This window comes from Mesocricetus auratus, unplaced genomic scaffold (genome assembly GCF_017639785.1).
Source record: "Mesocricetus auratus isolate SY011 unplaced genomic scaffold, BCM_Maur_2.0 Super-Scaffold_100003, whole genome shotgun sequence".
Lineage (NCBI taxonomy): Eukaryota > Metazoa > Chordata > Mammalia > Rodentia > Cricetidae > Mesocricetus > Mesocricetus auratus.
Genome location: NW_024429188.1, coordinates 88,671,762 through 88,691,193, shown reverse-complemented (window position 1 = coordinate 88,691,193; position 19,432 = coordinate 88,671,762). Strand labels below are relative to the sequence as shown.

Genomic DNA, 19,432 nt, shown 5'->3' with positions numbered 1-19,432 from the left:
GGCTGAACCAACCTGAGGAGAAAGCGGGGGGGTGGAACGCCTTAAACCGGACAGGCCGTACCAAGACGCGAGGCGGGGGGGTGTCGAAAGTTGTTAGGTCACTTGAGCCCAGCCTGAAAGCCCCCTAGGGCCATTGGGGAGGTGGCGGCCAAGTTCTCAGAGAAAGGCTAGCCTGGGAGCAAATGCAAGTCTTCAACCCAAGGGGACTTAACAAGGGGACCGCTCTGGTTCCCCTTGCTGATTTGAAGACGAACCCTGTGAAGTTTTGGTTTTATATTTACTTACTTTTTTTTTTCTTTTTTCTTCTTTGGGACCGGGTACCCTGTAGGCCAGGCTGACCTCGAACTCACAGTGTAGTTGAGGATGACCTTGAACTTCTGCTTTCATCTCCCAAATGCTGGGATTACAACAGTATGCCACCATGCCAGTGTTTAATTACTTCTTATTTTATTATAGGCTCCCCGCCCCATCTTTTCTCCTTTTTTTTTTTTTTTGTAGTTTTGGTCTCTTACAATAGTATCCAATGTAACACTGACTAATTCAAACTCACAGTGAATCCCAGAGGCTGGCCCTTGAAGTCACCTCAGCCTGCCAAGGTCTGTGATGACAGGAATATGCCTCCACCCCTGGCTTCTTTTGTTTTGAGAAGCAATAATTTATTCTAGTGCCAACTACTGTCTAGGATGGAGGAAAGAGGAGAGAAGTTGAAAGAGGAGAAGAGTTGGCAGAAGAAAAGCTGTCCTCAAAAGGCATGAATGTTAGGGTCACAGTCCTGCAGACACAGGAGGCTGGAGTAATGGTTAAAAGTGGGGGCAAATTAAAAATAAAGAACTAAATGGGTCTTGACTATGAAAATGGACTCTGTGTCCTTTTTATTTGGGATGAGGGTGCACAATTCAATCCCAACACTTAAGCCTGGGGTTGAATGAAACACTGTTGGGGTGGTGGTTGAAATGAGAGCTTTGGGCAGATAAAATGGACGTTTTACAATTGCTCTGGGCACTCACAATTTGTCTCTGGAACCACATTTCCCCTTGGCAATTCAACAAGCCAAGCAGCTAGTTTAGAAGAGTCCAAGGTATGAGATTATCCAGCTGCAGGGCCTTGCAAGGACAGAAGGTCAGAAGGAAAGGCAATGGTAGGTGCACGTGGAAAGCTGTGACTTGCACGGAAGGTTCTCAGGGAGGATAGGGACCTGCAAAAGCAATAACAGTTTGAAAGAAGCGTTTTTAAAGAGCATTCTAAAAACCACTTAGTAAACAGGCAAGATACACATCTGAGAATGATGGAAATTGTGAGAAAGGCAGGTTTGAGTTAAATCCCGGAGAGTTTTGAATGACGAGCTAATGGGATCCTTGGAAGGTGGTTGAGTAGGACAGTGACACCATTAGAGCTGTACTAATCAGGATTTGCTCCCAAGAGAGCATCTGCAGGGCTCTTGTGATACTGGGGGGAGAGAGACACCATACCAGGCAATCCCACCTCCCAGGGGCCAACCACATTCTTTACCATGGAACCTATTACAACTTCAAAGTCTTCAACAGAGATTCTTGCTCCCTTTAAACCCTGCTCACACTTTGAATCTTTCTCTCTCTCTCTCTCTCTCTCTCTCTCTCTCTCTCTCTCTCTCTCTCTCTCTCTCTCTCTCTCTCGCACTTGGCAATAGATTGAATGTGGTGGCAAGAAGTAAAAAGTGCCTGAATCTTTAAGCCCCAAGAAAAGTGGAGATTTGAAGTGTCCATTAACAGAATTACATATAAAGGGTGAAGGAGACATTTGGGAGAAGACATTTTGAGTGGGACTTTCTGAGCTCCTGGGACTGATGAGACATGCATGTGAAGGTGTCCAGAACTCATCAGATGCACAGCAGAATTTGCTTTTAGCCCAGGAGGTAGAAAGCACATGCCAACAGTAATGGTTTTGCTAGGTGCTTAACAAGTACCTTTGGAGCAGACAATTGTTATTTCCCATTAACTCCAACATATCAGTTAAAGCAAGTGTCCAGCACAGCATCATGTTATGCCTGTGATGGGAAAAGGTTACAAAACCAAATTTCAAAAAATCCTTTCCCCTTGTCTAGGAACTTGAAGTCTTCTACTTCACACATATGACATCAGCAAAAGCAAGGCCTGCAAAAACAAGAGCATTTGCTCTCAATCAGTGCTCAACCCATTACCATGAACTAACTGGAGGCCAAGTCCAGCTCCTTGTGGTTGTGGGAATGAGAGGCCTATCTCATTAGTGGCTGCCAAATTGGGACCACTCCCAGCTCCCTGAGGCCACCCCTCTCCCCGTTCTTTGCTATGTGACCTGCTCTCCTTTTAGTCACAAACACAGTATTTCTCTCTCATTTGCTCCTCACATTTTGAACATTTTTCTTAAGGGAGAACCCAGTGTACTTTCTCTAGCTTATCTCATTAGGTCAGACCCAACCTTGATAATATCTATGTCTTAAAAATCCTCTAACTTCAGGTTCTAGATACTCTTTTCAGAGGGCTGCAGTATTATAGCTCAGTCGTTGAGTACTAGCCTAGCATGTGTAAGACTCTGTCCCCTCCCCAGTACTGAAAGAAAGAGAGAAAGAAAGAAAGAAAGAAAGAAAGAAAGAAAGAAGATTGTTCCATTTCTTCACTGAAGAATCTAGATTAAATGTTTGGTTTAATAGCTAGGCAAAGATATGTGAGTGCAACAAGGACCAAGAGTCTTTGTAAAGAGTGGCATTATACAACCCTACCTTCCACAGCAAGAGTGAGATATCTACTAGATGCATGGGAATCCCTCCGTGTTGAGAAATTGCACCACCAAAGGGCCATTAGTCTAGTGGGGTCAAGACAAGTTTTCCTGAAACAAGCCCATTGCAGTTTTGTTGTAAAAGAGACAAAATCCAAACTGTTTGTGAGGATACCAACATTAACAAGTGCATGGAGCGAAACTATCTTCTGGACAAGTGGGCAGCCTGGCTTGGTTAGTAGAAGAGGCTCATGTATTCCATTTGTTGCTGTTTGCAGCAGGATGTGAGACAAGGTCTTACTCTATAGCCTGGGTGGTCCTTGAAATGGCTGTGTTATGTAGCCTTGGCTGGTGTCAGGCTCAGGGCAGTCTTTGTGTTTTAACCTGTTGGGTGCTGAGATTACAGGTGTGACCCATCATACCTAGCATGGGAGAGGTTCTTCACAGAGAAATAATGAAGCCTCAGCTTGGAATGTCAGGAGTGGCAAAGTTGATTAAATGCCCTTAGATGCAAGGATGGGGGATTTCAGCACCATAAGCAGTTTTTGTGAGAGTTTGAGCACAAGAGAGAAAGAGGTACTGTTGAGAATATATACTGTTGAGAAGCATCATGCAAGCTGGGCATGGTGAATAATGTCCAGTAATGCAGCATCGGGGAGGCTGAGGCAGACGGAGTGAGTTCAAAGCCAGCCTGGGTTACATAGTGAGATTGGGAAGAAGAGAGAAAAGGGAGTGAGGAGAAAGGGGAAAGAGAGGGAAAAGGCTGGGGATCTCTCCTGAACGTCTAGGAAAGGGATACTTTATTGACTGGCTATTAAGCATCTGAAAGTAATTACAAGATACAGTAGACATGTTTAAATTTTCTGTGGGCTTGTCTATTTTTCTTAAGTTCCTTCTCTTCCTTTCTTGAACTACATAATCAAGACAACTCAAGGGCCTGAACCAAAGTAGTTTGCAAGCCCAAGACACCTGTCTGGGAATAATGTCCTCTGACTGAGGAATGGAACTGCATCCTGAGAACACTGTGTCCCCCATACTCCTCATCAAAGAAAGGTTGTCATAGCAAGTGTTAACACAGAGTTGTTTTCCAGCACAGATGATTTTCAGGCCAGAACAAATTGCCTACGGTGCAGTTAGCCAAGCATTCTTTCACCCCCATCTCACCTCGACGTCTTGAAGAAATGCCCTGTTCACAGCCAAGGGCTTCCCTCTGCCTGGCAGCAGAAGGTCATTCACTCACTCTCATGGACGGACCCATTAGTTCCCTGACTTTCATCAGAGATGGAAATTGAGTGTTTCTGATTTGCCCTGCCAGCTGCAGTTCTACAGCTTGGCAGTTAAATTTCTTAGAGCTCAGGGCTGAGACTGAAAGTGTTCCAAAAGAGAAGCACCACACTTCACATCTGTTAAAGAGCACCCAGTGGTTTTTTAAAATATCTTTTGCTATATACTTGATAAATGATTCTTTTTATGATGTTTGTGTCTTCATTGTTTTTATATTTATTCAGTGTGTGTGCGTGCACTTGTAGGAGCATGACTGAGATGTGTTGGGAGTGAGGAGAGTTTGGGGGGAATGAGGGGTGGATATGATCAAAATACATTAAATATGTGTATGAAATTCTCAAAGAATAAATAAAAATATTATTTAACTATTTTTTTATTTTTTGAGACAGGGTTTCTCTGTATTGTTCTGGAGGCTGTCCTGGAACTCGCGCTGTAGACCAGGCTGGCCTTGAACTCACAGAAATCCACCTGCCTCTGCCTCCCGAGTGCTGGGATTAAAGGCGTGCGCCACCAACGCCTGGCGTATTTAACTATTTTTAAAACGTTTACCTTCTTATATAAATTTGCAACAAATTTGCACAGATTTCAGTTCCAACAGAATTTTCCAGGTCATAATACAAGTGCAAAAACCTGTGTATTTCAAAATTTAATGTAACTGTACAATTAAGGAACTTCTATTCAAACTTTACTGAACGTTATTAATCTGCAATGCCGGAGCATGTTACAAGTTAAATGTCTTTGATTCCCTGCACTGAAGAAAAAGAATGAACCCCAAAAATATAAATGAGGGCTGGAGAGATAGCTCAGTCTAATTGCAGTTGAGAGCTGTAGAATCTTTCACAGAGGCCGGTGGATTCAGTTCCCAAAGGCAATTCACAACCTTCAGGGTGTCTGACGCCCTCTTCTGACCTCCATGGGCACTACCACACATGTGGTGCACAAACATAGAGGCAGGCAATTTTTTTTTGGTTTTTGAGACAGGGTTTCTATGTGTAGCCCTGGCTGTCCTAAAACTCACTCTGTAGACCAGGCTGGTCTCAAATTTACAGAGATCCGCCTGCCTCTGCCTCCTGAGTGCTGGGGTTAAAGGCATGTGCCACCACTGCCTGGCTACATAAAAAATTTAAAAGAGTATAAACTAATAGAATTCTTTAAATGCCTTCTTGGGGATGAATATCCCTAATTAAAATAATATACAAAACAAAACTATAAAGGATTGTGATTCCCTACGATTTTCATTAATATTTCTCTTATACTAGGGTCTAGGTGTGTAACTTAGTACAAGAGTACTTTCCTAACATGCACAAAGACCCAGGCTCAATTACTAGCAACCCAAGAAAACAAGAAGAATGGTTTTGTTTTGTGTGTGGTGCTTGCCTGTATTTCTAGCACTTGCGGTGCTGAAACAGAGGGATTGTGAGTACAAAACTAGCATGAGCTAGAGAGGAAGCTTGCTGCCAAGCCTGACAATCTGAGTTCTGTTCCTGGGACCTACCTGAAGTTGTCATCTGACTTGTGGTGTGCGCGCACACACACACACACACACACCACCACCACCACCACACATACCATACACTAAAATTGAAAATTGAAGACTGGAGAGGTCATAGGTCCAAGGCACCTGTCTAATTGGAATCTACTTATTTATATTTCTGTTCATAGAGTGATGCAGCTGTCAACTTTGGTCGGTGAAGCTTCTTTTTGCAGTGGGTAGTGATTACTTCAGACTCATACATGATCAAAATGCTGAAGATAATGTTGGCGGCTCAGTCCTAAATGGAACATCTAAACCACCCACTTCAGGACTGCAGAAACATCCCAAAAGAAAGGGTAAGAATATGAGTTGAAGGAAGGGTTGGGAGTGATTGGCATGATTTACCATTCTTTTGAACTCCTGGCAGCTGTGATTACTTGCACAATATTGCACCCATGACCATCCTGTCATGGAGGGGAAGGGACTCGTGAGATCTCACCCTTTCTTGAGGAGATGTAGGCAGTTAATGGTTGACTGGTAAGTTGCTATACTCTTATAAGTAAGCCCTCATTCACAGTCCTGTAAGTAACTCTGAAGAGGGAGAGGACCAGTGGAGGTGGGAGAGGGACAAGATAGAGTAGTGAGGGTGAATATGACCAAAACACATTAAATACATGTATGAGAATGTCACAATGAAATCTACAATTAAGCAGAATTACTGTATGTTAATAAAGTTATAAATAATTTTGCTATGCACATTAGTGTTTTGCCTGCATTCATACATGTGCACCATGAGCATGCCTCGTACCCTTGGAAGCCAGAGGGTGTTGAATCTCCTAGAACTGGAATTACCAGTGGATATAAGCTACTATGTGGGTTCTAGGAATTAGACCCAAGTCATCTGGAAGAGCAGCCGGTGCTCTTAACCACTGACCCACCTCTACACACACACACACACACACACACACACACACACACACACACACACACACACACAAACCTATAAGTAGTCTTATATTTATTTTATAAGTCCCTTTTTCTTTTTCTTTTTAAAGATTTACTTATTTATTATGTATACAAGCCAGAAGAGGGCACCAGATTTCCTTACAGATGGTTGTGAGCCACCACGTGGTTGCTGGGAATTGAACTCCGGACCTCTGGAAGAGCAAGCAGTGCTCTTAACCACTGAGCCATCTCTCCAGCCAGAGTCTTATATTTTAAATAATACATCTTCACTGAAGGGCTGTTAAACTGCTTTTAAATTCCAGTTGGTGTATACCCTGTGTTCCTCTATTCACAAACTCCTGCAGTCTTCAGTAAGGGCTCTCTTTGAAATAAAATATTTCAGTGCTGACACTTGTATTATTGAAGTTACTCAATGCGAATTGTCTTGATGTATTTATTATAAGTTTCCCCAGGCATCTATCCTCCAGAAAGAGAATGTTGGCAGACTTTCTGGGTTGGAGAAGGAAGGATGAAAGACGATCCCTCACACATAGGACAAACAAGACAAGCAAGGTTCCTCTAACCACATGTCATTTGCATGATTAAGACTACATGATTAAGGCTTAGTATCCAAAACATATCAAGGACCTGGGCTCGATCTCCAGCACTGCAAGAACTCTTACAAGTCAATAATAAATAGACTAATTAAAAGTGGGCAAAGGGGCTGGAGACATGGCTCTGAGGTTAAGAGCACTAACTGCTCTTCCAGAGGTTCTGAGTTCAATTCCCAGCAACCACTTGGTGGTTCACAACCATCTATCATGAGATCTGGCGCCCTCTTCTGGCATGTAGGCAAATATGCAGACAGAACACTGTATATGTAAAAAATAAGTAAATAAACATTTAAAAAAGTGGGCAAATGATGTGAGTTGACTTTCATTCAAAGAAGATATATAAGTGACCAATAGGCATATGAAAAAATGATCAACATCATTAATTATCAGGAAAATACAAATCAAAACCACAATGAAACACTACTTTATACCCACTAGGATGGCTAAAATAAAAAAGACTGAGAATGGGGACTTGAAAGATAGGTAAGCTGTTAAGAGTACTTACTACTCTTGCCAAGGACCCTAGTTTGATTCCCAGCATCCATATCAGGCAGTTCACAACTGCTGGTAACTCAGCTGCAGAGCAGGGCATCTGATGTACCCTTCTGGCTTTCACAGACATCCACATGTTCATGCACATACACATAGAGAAATAATAAAATAAATAACAGAAAATAATAATGATTGGCAAGATTGGAGAGAAATAAGAACCTTGTACACTGCTGATAGGAATGTAAAATTGTATACTTCTTCGAAAACCTTGGTAGGTTCTCAAAAGATTAAATATAGACTTGCACCTGATCTAACCATTTCACTACTAGGTATACAACTGCAAGAAGTGAAAATAAACATCCTAATATGACCTGCAAACACATGACTATTGTAACATGTATGTGAATGTCCATTCCAGCATTATCTATAATAACCAAAAAGTGGAAACAAGGCAAATGACAACCGGTAATGCTCAGATAAAAAAATGGTACATCTGTACAATGAAATACGATTTAACTATAAAAAGGAATTACCTTCTATAATATGAAAAGGAGGCAGGCAATGATTAGTAATGGCATGAGGTTTCCTTTTGAGATGATAAATATGTTCTGGAATTAGATAATGGCATTGGTTGCATAACTTTGACTAAACTATTACCAAATTAACTTTTTTTTCTGAGACAGGGTCTCACTGTGTGCATTTGGTTGGGCTGAGACTCAGCAAGGTCTGCCTGCCTTTGCCTTTTGAGTATTGGGATTGAAGACCTACAACCATGCCTGCCTATTAATACACTTTCAAAAATGAATTAGATATTATTTGAGTTTAATCTTTTAAAATTATTTATTTACTCTCTCTCTCTCTCTCTCTCTCTCTCTCTCTCTGTGTGTGTGTGTGTGTGTGTGTGTGCATGCACACACCACAAGTCAGATGACAACTTGAGAGAGATTGTTCTTGCCTTCCATCATGTGGGTCCTGGAGATGACATTTACGTCATCAGGCTTGGTGTCAAGCACTTTTACCCACTGAATTCCTTCAGTGCTCAAGTTGAATTCTAAGAATTTGAATTGTTTTTTTAATAAAGAAGCTTCAGCTGGTCACTATGATGCATGCTTGTAATCTCAGTACACAGGAAACAGAGGGAAGGGGGTTATGAGGTCAAGGCTACCCTGTACTAGATAATGAAATTGCATTAGAAAAAAGAAAGGCAGCACTTGGGAGGCAGAGGCAGGCGGATCTCTGTGAGTTCGAGGCCAGCCTGGTCTACAGAGCGAGTTCTAGAACAGCCTCCAAAACAATACAGAGAATCCCTGTCTGGAAAAACCAAAAAAGAAAGAAAGAAAGAAAGAGAGAGAGAGAGAGAGAGAGAGAGAGAGAGAGAGAGAGAGAGAGAGAGAGAGAGAGAGAAGAGAAAGGAAGGAAAGAGAGAGAGAAGAAGGAAGGAAAGAAGGAAGGAAGGAAGGAAGGAAGGAAAGGAAGGAAGGAAGGAAAGGAAGGAAGGAAGAGGTGGCGAAATATCTGAGCAAGTTAAGAACACTGGTGCTCTCCCGGAGGACTCTGGTTCTAATGGACCCCCATGGCAACCCCCAATCTTCTGTAATGCCAATTGCAGAGGATCCAAAGCCTTCTTCTGGCCCCTGTGGATGCCAGGCATGACATATATACAGGCAAAGCACTAGTACACATAAAATTAAAATATTAAAATTTTAAAAATGAAGAAACAAAAAAGGAACAGGGCTGGAGGATAGCTCAGTGGTAGAATGCTTGTCTAGTATATGCAACATCCTATGTTTAAACCCCACTACAGCAGAAAAAAGGTTCTATTTCATTAGGTACTCATTTTGAATACCCCAATAAAATAAAAATATTTACAGGTATATTTAAAATCTAGGTTTTTAAATTTATTTATTTATTTATTACACATAGTTTTTTATCTGTGTACATGCATGTACTGCAGGAGAAGGCATCAGACCTCATTATAGATGGTTGTGAGCCACCATGTAGTTTGCTGGGAATTGAACTCAGGACCTCTGGAAGAACATGTAGTGCTCTTAACCTCTGAGTCATCTCTCCAGCCCCAAAAATCTAGGTTTTATGTGTGTGTGTCTCTCTCTGTGTGTAATGTATAGTTCTTAATTATGTCAGGTTTTACATAAATTCTTGAATTATTTATGGTCCAGAGAGATGACTCTGTAAAAGTGCTCAAAATCTGGCCGGGCAGTGGTGGCACACGCCTTTAATCCCAGCACTCAGGAGGCACAGGCAGGCGGATCTCTGTGAGTTTGAGGCCAGGCTGGACCGACAGCCTCCAAAACAATACAGAGAAACCCTGTCTCGTAAAAACCAAAAAAAAAAGTGCTTAAGATCTGAGCTTCATCTTTTGAGATTCACAAAGTGGAAAGAAAGAATAGAATCCGGAAAATTGTCCTTTAACCTCAACACACACACACACACACAATAGCGCATTAATAAATAAAAACAAACAAATATTGATGACTGCTTAGAAATAAAAATAATTTAAATAATACTGAGAGTGTCAACAACTAAAGTTGTCCCAACTAACTGCACAGCCAGGGGACCTTCTGTCAACTCAGCAGCCTCCCCCCCTGCATTTTAGCGAGATGGGACGTTCCGGAAGTTAATCAGGCCGGCACCAACACGTGACCAGGGCGAAGAAACCGTCCTACACGTGCGTCTGTGACGCCATCTCGGCGCGACTCTTCATTTCCTTGGAGTTTTCAGGCTACTCCGCCGGAGCTATGCCGAAAGTCGTATCCAGGTCGGTGGTCTGCTCAGACACCAGGGACCGCGAGGAATATGATGACGGCGAGAAGCCCCTCCATGTCTACTACTGTTTGTGCGGCCAGATGGTCCTGGTCCTGGGTGAGTGGCGGGAAACTGCGGCTGCAGCTAGACGTCAGGCTTTTTTTGACTCAAGATCTTATTAAGTTATTCAGACCGAACTTGATCCTAAAGTAGTTTAAACTGGCCTGGACCTTGCCGCTGATCCTCCTGTATTACAGGCGAGCAAACCACTCTAGGCTCAGGATATTTTTCAGTGGTTCTAAGCGACGAAATCTTTCTTCATTCCTTCAGATTGTCAGCTAGAGAAATTGCCCATGAGGCCTCGGGACAGGTCTCGAGTGATTGATGCTGCCAAACATGCTCATAAGTTTTGTAACACAGAGGATGAGGAGACTACGTATCTTCGGAGGTAAGGGCTTGATGCTCTGTCTAGTTCCCTGCTGTGTTGAGAATTGTTTCTGAAGAATATAAATTTTTCTACGTAGTGTTGAGCAGCTCACAAACTTCGGTCTGATAATTTTACATTTGTGCTAGTATTCTGACTTATGTTAATGCAGCAAATTCTTTATTGTATTTTGTTGAAATGGCACTGAATTTGATTCTCTTGGCATTTGATAGCTGTGATTTTTCCAATTACAGGTTTGAATGAGTTCCTACAACCTGCAACTTTTGTTGTTGTTATCCGTGTATTTGCAGGGCTGAGGAAGGAACCAAGTAGTCTTGCGGGGTGAGCACTCTCCGACAGAGTTACACCCCCCAGTCTATAATCTTATGCATAGCATATGCCAGGTACTGAGCTAGGTACCAAATCTGTGAATGAATAAGGCACCGTCTTTATTAAAGAACTCAGTGAGGAAACGGGAGATGTTTTTTTTTTCTTTTCTTTTTTTTTGGTTTTTTGAGACTGGGTTCTCTGTATTGCTTTTTGAACCTGTCCTGGAACTCGCTCTGTAGACCAGGCTGGCCTCAACGAACAGAGATCCACCTGCCTCTGCCTCCCCAGTGCTGTGATTAAAGGTGTGCACCACCACCGCCCAACTCAGAAACGGGCTTCTTATGTGATAAAAGAAATGCTGGTGCTGTGGACAAAAGCTATAGGAAAAAAGGTAGGAGAGGGTTATTTTTTACCAGCATTGTGGTCAGGAAAGACTCTGAAAGAAGTGGAATTTGTGCTTGGCTTGAACTAGAACTTTGCCAGTTCTTGGGTGAGGACAAGGAACAGTCCAGGTAGAGGGAATCTGGAAGCCCTAAGGACATCAAATATGATGTGCTTGGGAAATTTCAATGGCCTTGTGTGGCCAGAGCATGGGTTTCTGTTTTACAGAAAAGACTTCATGCATACTGTGGTGAGGACAGTGAAATGCTTTATCTGAGAGCAGCGAAAAGCTATCTATTTGTGTTTGAAGGGATGGGGTATGCTTGTGGAGGCCAGAGGCTAACCTTGAGTGCCTTCAACTTTTTTTTTTAAAGAAAGTGTCTCTTACTGGCCTAGAACTTGCTAAGAAGTCTAGGTTGACTGGCCAGTGAGCCCCATGGAACTGCCTGACTCTACCTCTCCAGTGCTGGCATTACAAGGACACCTCCATGCCTAGCATTTAGCCAGTAGATCTATGAAATGAAGAGCTTCTGAATTTTTAGCATGAATTATGATAAGTTATTAATGATGGGAGAAATGACCTAGGAGGTTAATTGGTTATGAGATTTGCTCTTAACTTTTTATTTTTTAATTTCTATTCTCTGTGTAGGCCTGAGGGCATTGAACGTCAATACAGAAAGAAGTGTGCAAAGTAAGTAATAACAGTGTGGGTTTTTCTGAACATAGGTCAGTAAAAGCATAATATGTTAGGAACATAGTCTCTTTTTGACCTTGGTAATCTCAAAGGCCTTCAAACCAAATGCTAATATGCTTTCCAAAGACGATAGTTAAATTCCATCCCTGACCAGCTGATTACAAAAGGGAGGAAAATGAGGGCCCTGTTTTTTCTTTTGAGGCAGGGTCTTGATATACAGTTCAGGCTAGCCTTGAGCTTTGCCCTAGCCTCCGAAGTACTGGGATTATAGGCATGTACCACCACACCAGGCAAAAACTTGGGTTTTTAACCTAGTACAATTTGAAAGATCGAGATGTCATATTTCTGCAATAAAATTTACCCATTTAAATATTCAAGTCAGTGAGTTTTAACAGTAAAACAATGCCACCACCCTCATGATAGCAAACATTTCCAGCAGTTGCATGTCCTTGCAGCCAATCTCCTTCCTTCACCCTTCTCCCTGGCAGTCACTACTTCATGTCATTGTGCTTTCACCGTTCCTAACACTTTTAGGAAATTCTGTAATGTTTTCTACTACATACAAATACATGTCTTATACCTGATCTGTCTTTCTCTCCCCCTTCCCTCTCCCTTTCTGTGCCTGTGCTCCCTCCCTCCCTCCCTCCCTCCCTCCCTCCCTCCCTCCCTTTCCCTCTCCCTCTCCCTCTCTCTCCCTCTCTCTGTCTCTCTCTCTCTCTCTCTCTCTCTCTCTCTCTCTCTCTCTCTCTCTCTCTCTCTCTGTCTCTCTCTGTCTCTGTGTGTGTGTGTGTGTGTGTGTGTGTCCCTCCTTACTTTTTGCACATATCCATGGCGTGGCATACATGTAGGAATCAAAGGACAACTTGCAGAAGACTGTCACCTTCTTCCATGTGGGTGTTGGAGATCAAACTCAGATTTTCAGGCTTCGCAACAGGCTCCTTTACCCACTCAGCCATCCTGCTGGCCCCTATACCTAGTTTTTCTCAGTTTGATGTTTTAGGGATTCATCCATGTTGTTATGTGTATCAATCATTTGTTTCTCTATTGCTGGGTATCCCATCCTATTAGTTCATTTACTCATTCACAGTACTCTTTATTTTGCACATTCCAGCATAGTGATTTGTTTACGCATTTACAACGAATTTGAATTGTTTTCAGTGTACTCTATTACCAGTAAAGTTACTGTGAAATTCTAGATAGATTTTATTGTGACATATATTTTCTTTTGGGCTTGAATTGGCTGAGTCATAATGGAAAATGTGACACATTATTCCCAGGCTTATGTATAAAATGTATTATGTAGACTATAAAGCTAAGATTTCCTTTTTTTGGTTTTTCAAGATAGGGTTTCTCTGTATTGCTTTGGAGGCTGTGCTGGAACTAGCTCTTATAGACCAGGCTTGAACTCAGAGATCCACCTGCCTTTGCCTCCCTAGTGCTGGGACTAAAGGCACGCACCACCACCGCCCAGCAAAGTTAAGAATCTTAAAGGATGTTGTTCAAAGCAGAACTTCCAGCTTTAGGCTATTCATAGTAAGAATATTAGTGAGTTCAATTTTTGCTATTGTTGTTTTGAGACAGGGTCTCTCTGTAGAGCCCTGGCTATCCTAGAACTTACTATGTATACCAGGCTGGCCTTGAATTCACCTGCCTCTGCCTCTGGAGTGCTGGAATTACAGGCCAACTACTGTGCCTGACAGTTAAGTTCAATCTTTATGTGAGGACAGTTGCGTTTTGGCTCTCAGAAGGCTCAGAGTAAGAGCATTGAAGCAGAGGAAACTAAGTAGAAGATAGGAAGGCGTTTTTGAGTTCCTAGCCATACTAGATTGATGAAGCTGATTTTTGTCATATCTTGTATGTCTACTTTTCAGCTCAAAGAGCGGAATGGTCAGTCAGAGAAAGCGACAGTTGTACAGGATTTATTTTGCCAAACACTGCAATGGTTCCTGTCCAGTTTCTCTGATGCTGTAAAATGAAACAGCAAAGTGCTCAATTACCTGGGAATAATGGTAGCAGTTTTTGACTACAAAGCCAATAGTAGCATTAGGTAGCATTTCCCAAGTTTTGTGTAATGTCAATAACCATGTGGGATGCCAATGAAAGTAGCAGAGTCTCAGGCCTTACTCACCCCCTACGATTGCCAAACCAGGATCGTCAGGGAGAGACCTAGTAACCTGATAGGAATTTCAACATGCACCCTAATTGATTCTTATCTAGGGATAAGGTGAACATTTAATGCCACAAGTAAAACTGTTCCCAGAAACCAAGTCTCTTTTTCGTCATGCTTCGGGTGTGTGGAACTAGAGGCCTTCCGCAGATTCACTCGGTCTGCCATTTGTAGGTGTGGACTGCCACTCTTCTACCAGTCCCAGCCGAAGAATGCTCCTGTGACCTTCATCGTGGATGGAGCAGTAGTGAAATTTGGCCAAGGCTTTGGGAAAACCAATATATATACTCAGAAGCAAGAGCCTCCTAAGAAGGTAATTAGCATCCAAAGCCAGACTACTTAATATAGCTACACAGTTAGTCCCAAATTGAATCAGTGCTGGGGATCAAACCCCAGGACTTGTGCATGTTAGGCAAGTACCACTGAGCCGTAGCACCACCCCCTAATTTTTAAAATAAAGATATAATAACTGAGAAACTTTCAATTCTAGATGAAATATTTATTTAAAAATCCCATTGTTGTATACAAGCAGGTATTCTAGAACTGTAACACTTATTATTTGGTTTATATACAGTAGTCTTGTAAGGTTAAAAGTTGTATAATTTTTATTTTCCTTTTATTCCGTTTTTTATAAGAATTTGGTTCCTGCTGGGCGGTGGTGGCGCACGCCTTTAATCCCAGCACTCGGGAGGCAGAGGCAGGCCGATCTCTGTGAGTTCGAGGCTGGGCTGGACCGACAGCCTCCAAAACAATACAGGGAAACCCTGTCTCGTAAAAACCCCCCCCAAAAAAGAATTTGGTTCCCAGAACCCACAGCTGTCTCTCTCTAGCCACTTTCTGCTGGGTGGTGGTGAACACCTTTAATCCCAGCACTCAGGAGGCAGAGGCAGGTGGGTCTCTGAGTTCAGGGCCAGTCTGATCTATAGAGTCAGTTCCAGGACAGCCAGGGCTACACAGAGAAACTCTGTCTCAAAAACAAAACAAAAAACAAAAAACACAGTAGCAAATGTTTGAAAGCACTGATGTTTAGATAGCCAGGCTGTCCGAGAGAGGCAGGTATTCCCACGCCCCTCCTGTACAGACATGCACGCAGATGTGCTTGCATACACGGCTCATGAATCCTAGTGGGGTGAATTTAGCTTGACTCCTGTTCCTTTTGTTCTAGGTTATGATGACCAAACGGACTAAAGACATGGGCAAGTTCAGCTCTGTCACTGTGTCTACCATTGATGAAGAAGAAGAAGAGATAGAGGCTGTAAGAGCTTTTGCTTTCAGGGGAATTGGAATGGGGAGGAGGAATAAGTGACAGTTCAGGTCTGTAATTCCAATACTCTGGAGGTTTAGACAGGAGGTTTTCAAGTTCAGGGTCTGCATGTACTACATAGCAAGATTCTATCTCCAAAACAAACAAAATAAGGTACCAGACTGAATAATTTTCGGTCCCTTCCAGTTTGGCTCTGATGGTTTGAGTCTGTCCTCAGCAGTAACAACAGTTACTTTCCTGATATTTCAAGCCAAGTGTTTTTTATGGAGAGTTGTTATCAAATGATCACCATGGAAACCTGACCTCTCCTGGGTTATTAAGAAGACGGAGAGTTGAAAGTGTATGGAGGCTTGCTGTTTGAGTTCCAATTTCTGGACTTGAGTTGTGTAAATCACTAGCAGGGTCTTGATTGTAGTCCCTGGTAAGTGTGTTAGTCCAAAGGTCCTTCATTTTTCCTATAGAGGGAAGTTGCTGACTCCTATGCACAGAACGCCAAAGTGATTGAAAAACAGCTGGAGCGCAAAGGCATGAGTAAGAGGCGACTGCAAGAGCTGGTGAGTGGCGTGGGGGCGAAGGGCACGGGCCTCCTGGCTTGGATTTCTTGCTTTGAATGATTTGCAGGGGTGGGGGAACTCTTAGGAAGCTCTTGGGAGTTACTAGTATAGTTGGCTGCTCGCTTCCTCACCCCGGACTTTGGCTGTTGGTAAACCCTACTAGTAGTAACTGGGGTCTGAGCACCAAGGTAGAAATCATTTGACAGGCCTGACTAAGGTGATGCCTGTATGTGCTGCTTGTGCTCTGTGGTCAGGAATTAGGGGCTGGGTCATTGAGCACTCTCCAGGGTGTGATGGCGTCCAGTTGTAGTACCTCAGTATACCCGAAATTTTGTTTTGTTTTGTTTTGTTTTTCAAGACAGGGTTTCTCTGTATTGTTTTGGAGGCTGGCCTGGCTTCAGACTCCCGAGTGCTGGGATTAAAGGTGTGCGCCACCAGTGCCCAGCTTCGTCATTGCTTTTAAAGCACTGCTACTTTTCTGCTTTATCCACAGAATTAACTTACACCACAAAACCTCTATGTAGGGTGGGACCTATGTCATTTTTCTCTTTTAAAATTATTAATTACATCACTTCTTTGATAATTTCATGTATGTATATTATTCATTCTGATTGTTCTTACCCACTCTTTTATCCCCCTCCCACTCTTGTTCACTACTAATTTCTTGATTCATGGTTTTTGAATAATAATAATTACTTATTTCATTACTCTCAGACATTCCGGCATTGATGCTTCATCAAAATATCTTCTTTTTAAAATTTTTAGGTTAGCATACCAAGTAGTGAGTTTCTTTATGGCATTTCATAAGTAAGCCTCATTACCTTTGTTCTCTTTCTTTCCCTACCTTAACAACCTTCCCGTGCTCCCTACCCCTTCTGGTTGGTTTCCTTCTTCTACATAGTCTCCCCTCCTCTGCTATTCTGTTTTCTTTCTCTTTTTTTTTTGAGACACTATTAGTTCAGGCTGACCTCAAACTTGCTATGTAGCCAAAGCTGGCTTTGAGCTCCTGATCCTCCTGCCTCTACCTACCTAGTTTTTCAATTACAGGGTCTACACTCTGCTTCCCCTTCTGCTGCTTTCTTAACACACACAATCCATTTTCCATCCTTTCCCTTCCTGACCCTCTTTCTAGATTCATGACCTACACATACATACACATAAAATTTTATATCCAGCTTTCATGAGCCAGGGTTTTAAGTTGATAGATAAGGATTCTAAACGCCACTTTTGGCTTATACATTGAGCACTTAAGGGCAAGTGGGGTAGTTAGAATAAAGAAGAAATGGTAAGAATTTCACATGATTGTGATGTATCAGGGCATACTTTTGTTTTCTTTCCAGGCTGAATTGGAAGCCAAGAAAGCAAAAATGAAGGGGACACTGATCGACAACCAGTTCAAATAATCCAGAGTTTTTTAGTTCACACTGGAGGCCAGCGCTTACATCAAGATGAAATAGCTTCTTGAGTTCAAATAATCCAGAGTTTTTTTAGTTCAGACTGGAGGCCAGCGCTTGCATCAAGATGAAATAGCTTCTTGATTTCAAATAATCCAGAGTTTTTTTTAGTTCACACTGGAGGCCAGCGCTTGCATCAAGATGAAATAGCTTCTTGATTTCATGATCTACTCTCTATGTCCCAGGAAAAAATTTTCTGACCATCCCAATGATTTTTCCTACATTGTTGTTTTTTTCTTTCGTTGAAGTCTTTGACCCCATTTCAATTGCTTTCTAGGAGGTAGATTGTTTTCAAAATCTTTGCATAAATAAGTTTTCTGTCTTATTTGTCGTGGGAATACATTCTTGTTACATACTGGAAGATGGCCTTGAACTTGTGATCTTCCTGTCCTAGCATCTCCAGTGCTGTAATTATAGGAATGCACCAACCACCGTGCCTGGCTTCTGTACCAGTCCTCTTCATGTGAAGTATGCTTCTTCTGTGATACATTTAGGGCTAGATAAGCCTCTAGTTATTAAGGTACATGTTTTTTACTTCTTCAAAGCTAATACAGTGTTTAAAGATTTTTGAAAAAATATGGTATGGGAGGAAAGTTGCAGGAATTAAATTTAAAATTGTTCCTTTTCATTCTTAAAAGATGGATCCTTTTAAGAGACTCCGTATCTGTTCTTCGAATTGACTATGGTTTGACTCTTTCTCCTGTCAGTAAAAATCAGTTAGAAACCCCAACCTGCAGAAATAGTTCTTTACTTAAAATAGTAGAGTTATGGGTGAGCCATGCCATATCAAACTTCAGAGTTAAATAAGGAAAAGCCATGTATGTGGCTGGGGGTGTAGCTCGGTAGTGGAGTACATGCATGCTTGGCATGTGTGAGGACATCCCCAGTACCAAAAACAAGAAAGAAAGAAAGAAAGAAAGAAAGAAAGAAAGAAAGAAAGAAAGAAAGAAAGAAAGAAAGAAAGAAAGAAAGAAAGAAAGAAAGAAAGAAAGAAAGAAAGAAAGAAAGAAAGAAAGAAAGAAAGAGAAAGAAAGAAAGAAAGAAAGAAAGAAAGAAAGAAAGAAAGAAAGCAAGCCAGATTGTAGATGCAGGGGTAGGATAGCTCAGGTCTGAATTAAAATATGGCCTTCCTAAATAACCCAAAGGAGTTAGTCAGTCGGCTGGGAGAATTACTGTGTGAGTACAAAGGAGGGGGCATAGTAAGAGAAGATGACCTGTGGGGTATCTTCTTTTACATTTGCTATTTGCAGAGGACTGTTTTAAGTGTGTCGCTACTTCAGTGATGTCAATATCCACGTGGTTCTTCCCATGTTTGCCTGTTTTGCAAGGCGTGAGGAAACAGGGAGTGTGTTGCCCTCCTCGTGTTATCTATGACCAATTGCACTTTTTAAGCACCCAAGGCTGTTTGTAAGGTGCTGCCGGGAAGTAATTTTCTTTGCCTTTTTTCTGATTTCATTACTTGCAGGGAAAAGTAGGTAGGGGAGTAGAGGTAGAGTTGCGCTAGCAAAAACTGGGCCACAGAGGATTGGGGATCCTGGGAATGTGCAGAGAGGTGCTGTTACTATCTTCCCAGTTATTCTGCAGCCAGTAAGTAGGGTCTTTCTCTGGCTAATTGTTCTTCGCCTCGTTTCCTGTCCTAGTTTTGAGATAGACTTAACATTGCATGAATGACCAGCTGTGTCCACCAGACAGTGACCTCTACCTTTACTCCACTTTATCCTCAAATTCCTGTGTGCACAGCTTGGATATACCTACACCACCTCGGTAACTCAGGCTCTAGTCTCTGGCCACAGCTGCCGATTATTGCTAGTCTTACGTGCTTACTTCTTGTAGACCTTTTTAGGTGTGTTTATAGATTCAAG

The 19,432-nt window shown here is 42.2% G+C and overlaps 1 protein-coding gene across 1 annotated transcript in view; it reads left to right on the top strand.

Annotated features, from left to right (window-relative positions):
* The window catches only part of Steep1 (STING1 ER exit protein 1), a 36,538-nt gene extending 18,065 nt beyond the window's left edge, over positions 1-18,473 (top strand). The window contains exons 2-9 of the mRNA XM_040744551.1: positions 5,677-5,844; positions 10,154-10,419; positions 10,633-10,750; positions 12,087-12,128; positions 14,473-14,611; positions 15,464-15,553; positions 16,024-16,116; positions 17,457-18,473. Of these exons, the coding sequence (XP_040600485.1) occupies positions 10,296-10,419; positions 10,633-10,750; positions 12,087-12,128; positions 14,473-14,611; positions 15,464-15,553; positions 16,024-16,116; positions 17,457-17,519 (669 nt within the window). The 5' untranslated portion in view covers positions 5,677-5,844; positions 10,154-10,295 and the 3' untranslated portion in view covers positions 17,520-18,473. The remainder of the gene's footprint in view (positions 1-5,676; positions 5,845-10,153; positions 10,420-10,632; positions 10,751-12,086; positions 12,129-14,472; positions 14,612-15,463; positions 15,554-16,023; positions 16,117-17,456) is intronic.
* Positions 18,474-19,432: the final 959 nt, after the last annotated feature.